Consider the following 15,263-nt stretch of genomic DNA (forward strand, 5'->3'; position numbering starts at 1 on the left):
AGAACTACTGTAGCTCTGTTCTGTAGCTATGAGGTGAAGACCCTACATAGTGTGGCTGAGGACTTGCAAAATTTGGTGACACAACAGGGACTTCCAGCATGCCTCTCTATTCTTAGGCTGGTATGGAAATCTATCAGTCAACTTTCCAATTATTTGGAAATATTGTTTCACATCAATGAAAGTGTTACATTATAACACTTCTGTTAATATGTAGAAAATTTTAATCTTTGAACTGAATCTTTTTGTACTTTCTTCAGATTTCAAATAACGTAGGTGTGTGCTGTTTCATATTCTTAAGTGAGAACCATACCCAGGAACCCTTCATTTGACAGACTGTTGTACTATTTGTGGAATCGTGTGTGGAACACTATATATTACTAATCTAGTTTCCCTTGCCTCTCAGGTCAAGGTTTTAGAATTAATTCCTCTACTGCAGCAATTTTTGTCAGTCATAGCAATGACATGAAAAAGGGATTTTATACAAGTAACCCATATCGGAAATATGAAGGGCACGGAACAAAAAAATCTATCAGGATTACTTAAAGTCTGCACAAATGCAACAGCAAAGCTGGTCACTGGAAAACAAACAAACAAAAAAAGTGGGTGGTGTGGTTTTTGTTCTTTTTTTTGGCTGGCACAGAAAGTAAGGCTCTGGTTGTTATTAAGGACCAGTGAGATGTTTCTCAGAATTCCTGCAGGAATATAGAAAACAAAAAGAGTAGTCTCACAGGAGCTTAACATCTCAGTCTTAAACTAATAAGAAAACTTTTGTACTCTGTTTTTGACTTACTTTTCTTAACCTGCCAAATTCGCAAACACCAAATTATATAGCTTATGAATATTTTATGAGAGCAAAATGCTTGGTTATCTCATCAGCTATGTTTTCCACACATCATTCTGTTTCTTTTATTCAGTGAAAGGAATAATGTTTGTCTTGGTATCAATAATTAATCCTTTGAAACCAGTCAAACCGTAGCTACAATATGATAACTGACGTCAATGTAACTTAATGACTTGTCTATGAACCTAATATTCAAGGAGATGCTGTGGATAGGCCAGTTTAGCTCACATTTAATTTAGCCTTTGCTTTCTCTTTCCTACAAGACTGACTGTTTTCCAAGAGGTTTGTAAGTCTCCATGCAGCTATTCATTTCTCACATTCCCATTTGTTTCGTTTATTAATAATCCAGTGAAAACCTGTATTTCCTAAACTGCATTAGAGCAGGTGAACTGCTTCAGGGTTTTCTTGTTTTACTTGTTTTTATCATTGGATGAATTGGTACTTAGTAACTATTAAGATGAAGACTGCAGATGGTAACTATATCTGATGGAAAGCATCTGGCATGGCAATGTATTCAGTAGTTACCTGGAGTCTTATCATGCACTGTTCATAGCCCAGCTTCTGAGAATGAAGCATAATATTGTGGTTTTGTATAAATTTAAGACCCCTATTTGGACTTATCAAAATGGTGAGTTAATGTATCTAAGGACACGGAATTAAATTATTGATGCAAGTCTAATAATTTTAAACTCAGTGTTTTAGAGGTTTGTCTAACAGAAAGGAGAAATAGTCTTACATGCAAAATTATTCCTCTTCACATAGCATCTCTTGGTGGCTTTTGGGAAAACTGATGAATGAAAAGGAAAGGAACATAAACGTAGATTCTTAATGTATAAGAGTGGCCAGTATGGAAGTGCTGTTGATCTGATATAAAACCTTTCTTAAGATGTAGGGTCTAGGAATGCAGTGCTATTAATTGAAGGGTGGTTAATGGCAATATTGATGCCAGCAACCTGCAATTAGCAGCCCTTTCCTAACTTCTCCAAGCTATATTTTCTTACTGAATTATTACTGCATACTTTAAACTGGGTGCAGATGCCATTCTGACGGGCCTTTTCTCATCTCGTGTTATCTAGGATGAAATTCAAAGGCTGATACTGAACTTGCTATATTGGTGTTATTGTTCTTAAACCTCTACTTAAATTGAGCATACTGTCTTGAGTGATGTGGGCGTGACTCAATGCCCTGTATTCTCTTTACAGGTGATACTTTATGATTTTTTGTGATATTCAATTAGTTAGATGTTAGATAAATGGGAATATCAAATCCTTTTCTTTGTTTCAGTTCTTTCTCTCACATTACCTGCCTGTTCCCTGTGTTTTCTAACATATTTTAACAAGTGACCAAGTTTTTTCAGTACCATACTTCAGAGTCTTTATGGTATCCTGTGTTTTTAGGGCTTCTAAAAAGACAAATTATTTTTAGATGTTTTAAGGTTGCATAATAATCTTCTGATTTTATTTCATGTTGTCCTGGGTTGAATGGAGTGTCTATGCAGTGGTTCTATGTTTGTACAGGTGTTCTAGAGGTGAAATGGAGCAGGCAGGACTACATTTTCACAACCATTAAATGGTTTTGAGTGTCTTTTCCCGTTCTGAATTCTTCTTCCTTAAGGTTAACTGTGTTTAAGCATTCTAGAACTTAGGTAATCTAAATCAATATTTATTGTTGAAAATAGGAGACAAAGCACTGAACTTTCTGGTCCAGGTCTTTGTTAAACAATTGGTAGAATAGTGAGTCCTGATGCCTGTACACCACTTCTCATCATGTCTTCCATTTTGTCATTAGGTTCAGGAAACATATGTTTCACAAAATATGCTGCTTCTCACTTAATCTACCTGAATGTTCCTGTCCTCAAGTAATTAAAATAATGAACAGAGTAAGCAGAGTGGATAAATATACCTTACTTGTAATACTGAACTTGTAAATAATTAAACAATTATTGTCACTGTCAGGTTATTATTCTAAGCACCTTTTTCAGGTTTTGGTACTGGTTACTTAATGCTATGAGGTGAAGAAATAGCAGTGGAACAGACTATACACTTGATAACAGGTCTGATTTGTACTCAGTGTAAATAAAAGAAGTCTTTAAACCTCCTCAGTTCTGCATAATGACGTAATGACTTAGGACAAACTTTTCTTAATACTCAGCTGCCAAATAAGTAAGATAAGAAGCTAGCCATGTAGATGGAAAAATATAAATTATCCAAGCTGAACACAAATACTACATAGCAGCAACTAATTTGCATAATAATTATAGCTGCAATAGTGGCAAGAACTAGGCTGATCGTGAGAGTCTGCTCCAAATGATACTTGACAGGGGATAATTGTTTTACTTACATTCTAATTAAGAAATAATATGGGTGGGAGATTTTAGTAGAGGTGGAGTAAGTGGCATGAATATAGAAATACAGCCAATCAAACGTATTACAGACTTTAATACCTTTAGAGAATCAAATAGTGAATAGGTCTGTCAATGACTTACTGTTTTATTCTACTGGCAACCAGAAGTCAATATAGCAAAGAGAACTTAGGCTATGAAAACCTTTTCAAAATGTAAAAACTACCTTTCTCCTTCAATTAAGTAAATTGCCTACTATTTTATTGAGTGTTATGAGATTTTTAATTATTTTTATAATTTTATGAGTAAAAGCATCTATTGACAAAAAGGTTGGGAGTAAGGAAGGAACACATACACAATAACAGAATTTTGTAACCTTAATTATTTCTAAGTTCTCTAACATAAAATGTACTTTTTAGTTCAGCTCTTTTTGTTCACTGATCTGTATTTCTGTGACTTTCTGTGTCAAAACCTGTAGTTATGAAGGTTTTTAGCAAGGTATGAATCCCTGTGATGTTAAACAGAGGATACTAGGTGGAAAAATCAAGAAAGACAGTGGTTTCATCCTCACTCTGCCAATGACTTCTCTAGTGACTGAGTTAGGCACTTAATTACCACCTCAGTTTCTTATCTGAGAGGAGGAGATAATTAAAACTCCTTTACTATGAAAATCACATTAATTCATTCAGTATAAACTTGTGCAGAGTATGAAAGCTTGCTGTGCAATGCAGAGGAGGACCATGCAGCAAAATCTGGTGTGTGAAGTCTACATTCCGAAAGACAAGCTCTAGCAGTTACAAAAGGCAGAGAGACCGGTGGGAAGAGAGAAATAAATGGAATGTGTAGTTTTTTAACCAGTCAGTAGCTGTCACAACACTGGGGGGCTCCCTGTGGGTCAGGGTTCTGCCCCAGCTCCCTGGCTGGGGTGGTGGGACAAGAGCCCTGGCTGCCAGGAGCCTTCTGGGTGCCAGCCTGGGATCTTAGCCTGTGGATCAGGCTAGGCAAGGCGAACTGGCTGTGGGTTGGCCAGGCTGTGGGATCTGGCTCACTAGGGCTGGATAGGACAGGGCTGTGGGAGCAGGTGGCCCTGGACAGGGCTGAAATGGTATCCTGAGCCACAGAGGGGTCAGGGAGACTCTGGGGGAGAGTGACCAGAACCTTGGAGATGTGTCTAACTTCAATGTTTTATTTTGTTACAATGTCTATATTGAGCCTAGTTTTCTCTTTCTTGAATTATAATCAAAACCCTGATGGTGGTCAAGGCATTTCTTTGGGACTGATCTATACAGCTTGGTGATGTTATGGGTCACAAATTGCCTCCAGCCAGGTGTTACTCTGCTGGAAATGCCTCATGCTGTGCTGTACATCACTGTCCTCTGCAATGAGCTCATTTCTGTAGGTTGTGCTCTGTGCGTGTGCAGTGCAGGATATGTCATTCAATGCTGAGTGCAAAACATCTGATTCACTGTGTCCAAATTTGTCAGTGAATGAGGTCCAGTTATGCAAATACAGAGTACTTTTTATCTTCTGTCTGGTTATTTGCTTAGGAAGTGTACTGAATTACTGTTGTAACTCTGAATAATATGTTATTATCAATACAGCCACATCATGCACTGTGCTGTAATTGCTAGTAAGAACACAGAGCCTGCTTTTTGGGAGGGAAACTGTCAGAGAAGAAAGAACCTGATTAGCTAATTAAGTTGTGATGCTGCAATTCTCTAAAAACAACTGTTGGTCTCCATATTACATTTTTAGCATTGCTCTGCTGTTCTTTGCTGACAGATTCAATGCAACTGCTTTATTAGTTCAGTACTGTCAGGAAGTGCCCTGTACCCTTATGTCCAGCTGTGTCCTCAAGGCCATCTCACAGCTATGTGTTTTGATCATCACAGTGTAGTATTCCTACTGTAGTAATAATAATCACATAACCAGCGTCAAGCATCTTTGCTTGTATAATAGATATCCCAAAGGGCATTAATGGCAGTTGATTTCCTGCTTAGTGGCCTAGAGACAAGTCATCTATAAACAAGATCTTTCAAGCTGTTGGTCTGTGCAGAGTGCTTGAAGCAGTAGTGTAGATCTGTGTGTGAAGTTCAAGTGCTTGGTACTTCCTTCAGCACTGAATCGTGCTGCCTCCCCTCTGCTTGTTTAGCATAACTTGTCAAGTCTTCAGGAAGTCATTAGTATTATGCTGTCACCAAAGGCACGCTTGTGGCACAGTCTGATACTTTGCGTGTGGTCTGTTTTAAATGCTATACAATCCAGACTGGCTTTTCCTGTCATTTCCCTTGATTTTTGTGCAGCACCAGTGACTGTAGCATGTAGCAGGCAGTTACAGAGCATGGCACCCTTTCTGCAACATCCATGAGAGACTGATATGAATTCCAGTGCGTGTGACTCATCAGTAAGCTTGGTGCAGCTGAGGCTCCTCTTTAATTTCTAGCTCTCCGTTCTGTGAGAGCCACTTACTGACAGAATAATTCCTGTGATACATTAAACACTTTCATTGAAAAACTGATTCACTGATAGCATGGCAGCTCCCTGCAGATTCTCTATGGTGTATTTTGTTCCCCTACACTTGATAATTACTGTCTTGTTACATCATGGTTATTAGTGAAGGTTTACTCAGATTATTGATTCTAGTGATATTAAATTAAAGTTGTGCATAAATTATGTTCACACTCAGTATGCATTGTTTTGAACTAGTAAATCAAAGGTCTTTCAGTGTATATGTGACAAATTCATTTATAGGTAGCTCTATAATTGCATACAGAGCTCTTGTCACTTATGCTGCTTGTAAGGAAGGAACATATAGCATATTTGATGCCAAGTATATGTTTTTAAGATGTAATGTCAAGGAGAATATTATTATCTAGTGTTAGTCTGGTGCCTTATAGAACACTTCTATTTCTATGATTTCCAAAGAGATACATCCAAGTAGGTTCTTAATTTCATCTATCAGGAATCCAGGGAGACCTATTTTCTGTTTTTCGTAGCATTTCTTAGCCATAACTTTGCTCCGGCTTTCCTTGTCAAATCGCTAAACATTAACTAATCCAAATACTTACTTTGCAGGAGGCCCAGAAGATCAATGGTGGTGGAGACACACAGGCAGATGGAGCCTGCAAACCAACAGATGAAAAAGAGGAGAATGTGGCAGCAGAAGTGGGATGGATGACGTCTGTGAAGGATTGGGCAGGAGTCATGATATCTGCCCAGACATTAACTGGCAGAGTACTTGTAAGTTTTCTATGATTTTCTATGTTTTCATTTTAAAGAACATTTTTTTAAGAAGCACTGTGTCTGAGCATTAGTGGAGGATTTTTGATTGGTTTGTTTCATCAGCATTGAGTCAATCCCAATTTTCTCTTTTGGAAGTAAAAATAGCAGACTAATTCCCACTGTAAGAGAGAGGCGGAGACAGTAAATAAGAAAAACTGACTTCCAGACCACTCCCCAGTACTCTTCAGTACTTCAGTACTCTGGCACCATGATTTTGAACTGTGCTACAAACAGTGAGTTTAATAATTTCATATTAGGTGATAAAACTTTAGGCCTATTTTGTCTGGAATTAAAATTGTGCTGGGAAAAACAGAAGCCAATTTGGAAAATAAGCACAGTGTTACAAGTGTACATAGTGGTCAGAAGTATAAAGCAAAGACAAGTTTGAATTGGCTATGCAATGAGATTTGTGATATTTTCAATAGACTAGTAGTATGTTCTCTTGATTTTTTTCTTTATTAGCTTAGGAAATCCTTCAAACATGTGAACAGTTATGTATCAAATAGAGCCACATATTGATAATATGTGGTTTAAAGATCCATTGAAAAAAAAATCTGTAGTTTTCTGCTTTATTTGAATATAATTACATTAGAGCCTTGTTAAATACTAAATTGCCAAGGGTTTTCTGTGGAGTTCAGTAGGTATCTCCTGTGTCATTTCAATTAGTTTCCTTGTTAGAATGCATGTACTTATAAACTAACAGCTAAAGTGATTTAAATCCCATTTAAAACTTCTGAGAATCCCAGGAGACTTTGTAACTAGTTTGGGTTAAACTGAAAAAGGATTTGTGTCTTCGTTTATTTTGGTTAAGGGATTTTTTTAGGTGAGTCAGTTTGGGTCTATAGAGTAATTATTTGGATGGGGGAGGGAAGGGAGGAAAAGAAAAGAAATTGCACTCCTCAGTCAAGTCTTCTACAGTAAAAAGTTGAGGTGACTCAATTGCCACTGTATTGTTTGTTTCTGCAAGAATATTATTTTGATTATTTTTCCTAAAAATATCTTCTTCCCATTTGCTTATGTTAATTGCTGACTTTTATCTATAGCTTGAAAGCGTGTTCACTGCAGCTTTGAGCGCTATATATCTTCTATGTGAAACTGGCATATTGACATATTGTCTTATGAAAAGTGGCATTTTGCATGTTTTCCTGAACTCTTCAGCATTAAAAAAGAAAAATGTTAGTTGTGCTTCTTGTTCTAATTCAAGTATCAAGGGTATCACCCAAAACCAGAATCCTCTGCTCCTAGCTATGCAGTGAGAAATTGGCCTGTATTGTTCTTACTGAGCTATATGTGAGCACAAATATAAACCAGCAATCAAGACAAAAACCTAATATAAATGATATAAAATACATTATACTGTTTTTTTTTTTCAACATACTGGAAGAACTTAGTCAATTCTATTTGATGGCTTAGTTTACCATTGCATTTTCTAACAGACTAGCTGACCAATATTGCTGGATTAGGTTCTTTCTGAGAGTATATCTATAGTCAGGTGTAAGCAACAGGTTTTGTGCACACCTGGGTTTATGAATATGACTAACTGTCTGAGAAATATGTAGCAATGTATGGAATATGTTAGTTCATTTTTTTTAGTTTAGAAAACAAGATGCATTTATTTTTTATATAACACTCATTAGTTTCATTATTTGAATTGACAAGATTCATGGAGGACCATTTCCAATATGAACATTGGCTGTTCATTTAAATTTTACTTTCTGGATATATTTGCTAAAGGCTAACTGCTTCAATGAACATTTGTGCTAGAGGTAATATTCACATTATTTGTACATATAGGATGTAGCAAAATTATTTGAAAATATTAGGACTTAACTCATTAATTCCTACTAATTTAATACAGCCTCTTCCTGATAGCTATATTTCTGAATCAAAATGTGGAATTTTTTTTCCTCTGAAGAAGAACTGGTGATTTCACAGTTCTATGAAATCAAAATCATATGAGATATCTGCAGCTAAAAAAATTATGGTACACTTTTTCATTGTGCGAGTTTAAATTAAAATCAGTCTTATACATTCAATGTTTACAAAAAAAAAAGAAGCTTAAAAAGCAGCCCACTGAAAATGGAATTGGGAAGAGTTATAATTGATCTTCAGTTCAGCATGATCACCTGAAGGCAGTTGTGTAACTGCTGCCTGGTTTTATTTGAGAAATGAAGGAGACAAGTTAGGCCAATCTTGAACACACATCATTGTGAAGTAGAAGCTTATTTGTGTTTTCGGCTCATGGAAAAAACTTCAATCATTATTCTTACCTGGACAGCCATTTTCTTCACAGTGAATCTTAGTGGAATGTCGAGTGCTGTTTGTGGAATCTAAGCACACTACTTTTTGGACCTCTCTCTACTAAAATCTGTCACTGTATCTTTGACACTTTAATTTCTTTCCTAGTAACCTTACAAAACAACTTTCTAATTTATCAGATCGGTTTGCACAAGTGCTTTGGGAATGTTGAAACAAATATTTGTATGGTGAGTGCTCCTATAGTTACCTCTTTAATACTTAAACTTTTTGGCTACCTACTAGTGAAGAAAATAAAGGCCAACACTATGGAAAATACAGGACAAAAATTTGTGTTTACAGGTCGTAGTGTCATAGTGTAGTACAAAATTGGACATTTACATCAACATTTGCACATTTTTTTAGTGAAATCTAATGTTTCTGTTAAGATAATAGATGAAAATCAGTACACGACCTTTAAAATATAGACTGGAAGGCTTTTGTAGCTGTAGAACTAATTGAAACATAACTTTTGTTTGTTTGTTGTTGTAAATTATTTTTTTCTGACATAATTTATGAACTCGTGTTTCAGTGCATCTGCTGGAAAGTAAGGGATGTTACTTTTTATTCATTATCTGGGTCATTGGAGACAGTGAAATGATTTAACCCATTCTCGACAAACACTCTGGAATCTTTGATAGAGATGATTCCCCTCCACACTAGTTTTCTTAAAAACATTTAATTCATTGGTGGTTGTGAGGGAGGGAAGAGTTCTATAACTGAAATCAAAGTTGAAAAAACCCAACCATATTCCTAATCTCCTCCTCTCCCATTCCATTGATTAGAGGAAGAATTACATTTAAAGACTAAACAAAGATACGAGAAATTTAAACTTGCTCACACCTTGAAATATTTTGCTTTTGATTTCAATTAAGTTTTCTCTTTCAAATAAAGTGTCTGAAACTCTATGTAAAACTTCTTTGTAAGGGATGTCTGGTCCTGTCAGCAGTGTTTGCTGTGAGTTGTGGAAAAAACACCCCAGGGTTGTAATTTAATTTTTGGTGGTATTTTTAGTTGCACATGATAGAGCTAACTAGGTGAAACCAAAGGTACAGGTATTGTGCAAATTAATCTTGATATGCAGAAGAACTTTTGCACATTCTCTGTGGAAGTGATTCAGAACACTGACAGAATGAACTGTCTCCCTGGCACAAAAGTTTCTCATACTGGTGCTCTTATGTAAAACTGGATATTGTTTGCATCTACTCTTTCTTAGTTTTTCGGAGCACAGAAGAATTGGTGCTATCAGTTTTGTGTGTTGCTTCACAAAAGTGGTCAATTATGTCTGGTTCTTCAGTATGAAATGCTTGTATAATTTCTTAGTATGCCACTCCCTCACAATGTGACTATTGGAGAGCAGGTTTACTGGAAAGAATAGTTTCTCAAACGTATCTTGTTAATATCTCCACATGTGTCCTTTGCTCATGGTTCTTCAGAGCGTTTTTTGTTTTAATTCCAACAGACAACCATTAGGAAACAGATTCCTGTACTTTGAGTCTCTAGGAGTAGTTTTCATTTTGTTGAAAAGAGTTTTCTTTTCTTTGTTGTTGTGGTGAGCATCATAAGAAATGATAATGGGAAATTTTAAATAATTAAACCATCAAATTTTCAAAACATTTGACCATTACTTACTTTATCACTTTGTCAACTGAGTGTCTCCTAGTCTATAATTCTGTTAATGACAGCAAGAATAGGCAGAATAGACATAAAAGTGGCAGGTGCATGGGATTTTACTAATATTGCAGTTGATTCAGTAGTTTATGTAAATATTCTAAAGATAGAAGTACTGAAATGGAAATAAACATTCTTACTGCTTTAGGAGTAAATGTCTACTCCTGACGTTTCAGAAGTGATTTAGGCACAGAGGAATATTCACACTACCCAATTTCATCTGAAGGGCAGGCTTTGGAGGAAGAGATTTATAGAGGGTGATCCAGAATGCCCTTCAATAAGAAACTTTTTTTGTTTTTTGAAGTAGTATAGCTGGCTAGGCACAGTCCCTACAGTTGTGTGGTCAGAATATCCTTTTCTCCTCATACTTTAGGTTTTAAAAGCACAACTGGAATGTAGTGTTCTTGGTGATGCAACCATTGAAAATGTGACTTTTGCTCTTAAACAACGTAGATGAGAATTCGATGTATGGTTTAAAAATGTGTCCATATTAAACTGCATAAGTACATGATTTAATTGAACCCATGCAGTTTTGTTTGCAGTTGATGTTGAGTGGCATAAATATAAATAATAGTAGAAGGTAGCAGTTTACTTAAGATCTGTTCAGGGAAATATGATTTACTTTGAAGTGCCGTATAATGCTGTAGATGATGGAAGTATTGGATAAAAATTCCTGAGATGGGTTTCTAAAGAAGAATCAGAAACATTCATCATTAATCTGAAGATGCAGGAAATTAAAGGCATTTATGAGCTGATTTAGCTTCCTGAAATGATATTTTTTTTAATCATTTGAGTAAGAAGAAAAAGATTTCCTTAATTAGGTTGAGTGTTTGATAGACAAAATAAAGTCATATGTATATTGTTGAAGTTGACACAGTTCAATCTAGGACCCAGTTGAATGTGGACTCTCCTTTAAACTGATAAAGAAAAATTGTTATTTCAATTGCAAATCCAGGAGATAAAATCATGAAGAAAATGATTGTTTGTTCTATTTTTAACACATGGCCTGTAAGCAAATAACAGAGATATGAGCTTTATATAGCTTGTGCTAAACACCATGTGGTGGTTTTGGTTTCTGCCTTGACTCTCACAGTACCTAAAGGACAGAGTCAGTTGAAAACAGGCAAATTTACTTTTTAATCATTGCATGATCAAAATGTCTTTTATGTTGTCAGCACTGAAAGAAAGAGAAGAACTGTTTATTACTAAGTTATTTAATTAGAAGATTATTTGCATTGCTTTCCTAATACTTACTAACTACAGTTAAAAAACCTAAAGATAAGGAAGTTATATATGAAGGGGCTTTTTTTAAATTACAAGTGATAATGTGTTTGCTAGTATACATTTTAAATTAAATAGAAATTTTCTGTAATATAGTTTCTTTGGATTATATAATTGTTTTTACATTCTCTTCATCTATCCAAAAAATTCAGCAGTCATTCTCTTTTCCCCAGCTCAGACTGTCCTACATGTCCAAAGGTTGAAAACTGCAAGCCTTACAAATGTTTTGGCAAGATAGAACAGAATTTTGAGGTTAGTAATAAAAGTTGGGATTATCTTGGGACTCTGCTCGGCAAAGGGTCTCATTTTGCAAGGTCTACATGTTACAATTTTATAGAAATCGATATCAAAACTTCCAGACATGGCTAAAAGTCTAAATCAAAGACCATCCAGTAAACAGTGCACTAAATACTTACTGTGGAAAGATTTAGACCCTTGACTGGAGTTCTGAAGATGCTAGAAGGCCTCATTGCTCATTCAGGGAAATACAACGCTATAAAAATTTCAGCCTTTGGGTTTTCTAATTCGTTTATAATGATCACAGTTTGATTATAAACACATGTAGTACTGAAATGTAATAATAATTTGCAATACTCTTGTACAAGCAAACATTTTAAATATATCAGTTTTGTTTCTACTTAGGTAAGGTATAGGTTTTTTTCATACATATGTCATAAAGAGGAGATTGATTAAAAATTGTATCAAGAGTGCACTAGAGAGGAAAAATATACATGAAGCAATGCCATTAAACTTACTGATGGGGTTTGTCTTGATTTTTCTGTGTTTTTAAGTAGTATATTCCCGTGTATTGTTTTGGAGGTGGTGGAGTATGTTGAAAAAATGCAAGCAAGGAAAACCAGTGGATTTATAAATATTTAAGTATTTATAGTAAATTTTCCTGAGAAAAATATGTAAGTGTGCTATATACTACTTAGTTTTGGTTTATTATGTGGAGTTTCTCCCTAGTTCCAAAGATAGTAATGGTTGTCTTTAATGAGAATAGGAGCTCAAAGGATAATTTGGTATCCCTGACAGATGCAAAATTGGAAAGGCAGGTTCATTTGATATACATACAGATTTTTCGACAGCATTCTTGACAATATCAGCAATTTTACTAGATTTGCAAAGCAGGAAGAGAAACCTTGAGCAACCTTGAGAATGGAACATATCAGAATTAGAATATGGAGCTTTCTCAAGGATAAACAAAGCTCTCATAAATTTTAATTCTTTCTCTTTTTTTTCCATTGTGGGACCCTCTCATCCTGGAAATGCCTTGTAACCAATCTTTTTGTGGAGTTATGTGAGTTTTTTTCTGAGCACCTGTAGTGTTCTTAGGATTCAGTTAATCTGAATAACACTTAATTTAGAATAAAGTGTATTAATTGACTAGACAATAGAAATTGAATGTATTCTTCGGTGGTTTAGTCTTTCATACTCATAATATTTCAAGCCTTTTAGAAATCCAAATCTGACATTAGTTTTTCAGCAGTGAAGTACATGCATTCTTTGATAAAAAAATTGTTTTGCAGTCTATTGGCTATGAAATTACAAATTTTCTTAGATAGTTAAGCAGAGTTTGGTGTCACCTATAGACTCCCCTAGCTGGGCAAAAATAAATAGTGCCATATTCTCCCTTGCATTGTGCTCTAGGTTTCTGAACTAGAGGAGAAGAGGAAAGCCTTTCTCAACCTCCAAGTCTGACTGCACAGGCAGGAAGCACAGAATATTTCATGTTCTTGAGTGATTTGGGTGGTGTTTTTGCTTTTTTTCCCCCCTCTTTTTTTTTCTTTTTTTTCCTGTGATTTTTTTAAATTTGTTTGTTATTTTTCATTTTGTGATTTTGTTGATTTCATTTGTTATTTTAGGACTTCAGAATGAAAGAGTTATGTATGTATTTTAGATTATAAAAGTTCCCCTTCCCTTATCTTGGTCAACAAATAAGAGAAATGGCATAAGGATGAAAGGGCAGAGCTTTACCAAGTTAGGGCATTTGTATAAAGACAGTGCACAGAACTCCTGAGAACGTCCCTTCCAGTATGTCAGTGTAACTACAGATCTGTTCATCGTGGTTGTTCATAGATCATAAACTGCTTGTCGATGTTTGTTACTTATCTACTGTTCACAGGGAGTAGTTCAGATTCTGCTCATCTCTACTGAGAAATGAACTCTGGCTGTTTAGTTATTTTTAGTCTTTCATAGGCCTTAGTGGCGCATAAATGAATCCAAGAGATGAGTTCTAGATTGCCTTAATCTCCTGTGACAATGTGGGCTATTTCCAGGGTTTCCATAGGAATAGGAACAATGTTCTCCATTTGAGTTCATGAGATAATGATAATGGAACAGAGTAGGAAGTGTTGAGTAAATCTTGCTTGTTTCCATGGTAACTGCAGCTAGTTTAAGTTCCATTTATGCATCTTCTTTTTCTGAATATTTGTTTATTATTGACAGTAGCAAGGATTGTTTGGCAGGGTTTTTGCTTTGGATCAAAGAGTGGGCTTTTGCCCACAGTCTTATGGGAAAGTTCTTCTCCTGTGCATATTTCTCTGACATTGAATTATTCAATTCTGCATGTGGATGCTATATGTAGATGTAGCATTTCTGATTGTCGCTACATCTTTAAAATAACCACCTTGTGTTTTTGGAAAACTTCTGCAATTTCAGTGTTATATTTAAAAAAATAATTTAGTGGTTAAACTAAAATAATAAAAATAAAAGCATGCTCATATCTCCGTATAAGGTGATATCTAGGACCAAGAAGTCCCTTCATTATCAGCTATGATACTGTAATATAGGAATACAGGTGGCTGTTTGCAATCCTTTCACCACCAGCTTGCTCTTAGTATATTTTTTTTTAGTGTAGTTTGGACAATGCTCTCAGGCACGTGGTGTGATTCCTGGGGTGTTCTGTGCATGGCCAGGAGTTGGACTCGATGATCCTGGTGGGTCCTTTCAAACTCAGCATTTTCTATGATTTTGTGATTAATATATGCCAATCTTAAACTTCCTTTTCTGTAAAGTCACCCATGAAGTGCATGGCTAACATGCACTTCATGGGTGATGTGTCAAACATACATAGTATTTTTTTTCTTCTCAATTTTACCAGTTTTAAGTACTTCTATGTGTGGAATGGGTTAGGTTAACATAAGGCATGATGTACATGGTAAAATCAAATCAAGAAAAGGATAAACAGTACATTTCATAAAGGAATGACATGAACTATGCTGAGAAATGGACTTAAAACCTTGCATTTGAATTCTTAGCTCAGAAGGTGGAGAAATAGAAAATTAGTGCATACATCACACATGCAATCCGTAAATGTTTATGCTAATTAAAATTGCTAATTTTTGTAAACTTCCTTTTTTTAAGCCAGATCTCAGTGTAGCTTAATCTACCTTATTTATGTGGTGTTTCAGTCAGTTTATAGCTGCTGCTATGGAAGTTACCTACTGTAGGTAACTACTGTACCTCTCTCCAAACTTTGTGCTGTGCTGCAGTGACTTCTGTGACCTCTAGATAGATGACCATGCTTGCATAATCCAGCCTAACAGTATT

General features: G+C 35.6%; 1 protein-coding gene across 45 annotated transcripts in view; it reads left to right on the forward strand.

Annotated features, from left to right (window-relative positions):
• KCNMA1 (potassium calcium-activated channel subfamily M alpha 1) overlaps positions 1-15,263 on the forward strand; it is a 480,406-nt gene that overhangs the window by 119,608 nt on the left and 345,535 nt on the right. For all 45 annotated transcript variants that reach the window (XM_039380918.1, XM_027724023.2, XM_039380921.1 and 42 more), the window contains one exon: positions 6,258-6,422. In XM_039380918.1, coding sequence (XP_039236852.1) covers positions 6,258-6,422 — 165 coding nt within the window. The remainder of the gene's footprint in view (positions 1-6,257; positions 6,423-15,263) is intronic.

Source organism: Pipra filicauda, unplaced genomic scaffold (assembly GCF_003945595.2).
Source record: "Pipra filicauda isolate LSUMZ 115617 unplaced genomic scaffold, ASM394559v2 scaffold207_size1410395_pilon, whole genome shotgun sequence".
Taxonomy (NCBI): domain Eukaryota; kingdom Metazoa; phylum Chordata; class Aves; order Passeriformes; family Pipridae; genus Pipra; species Pipra filicauda.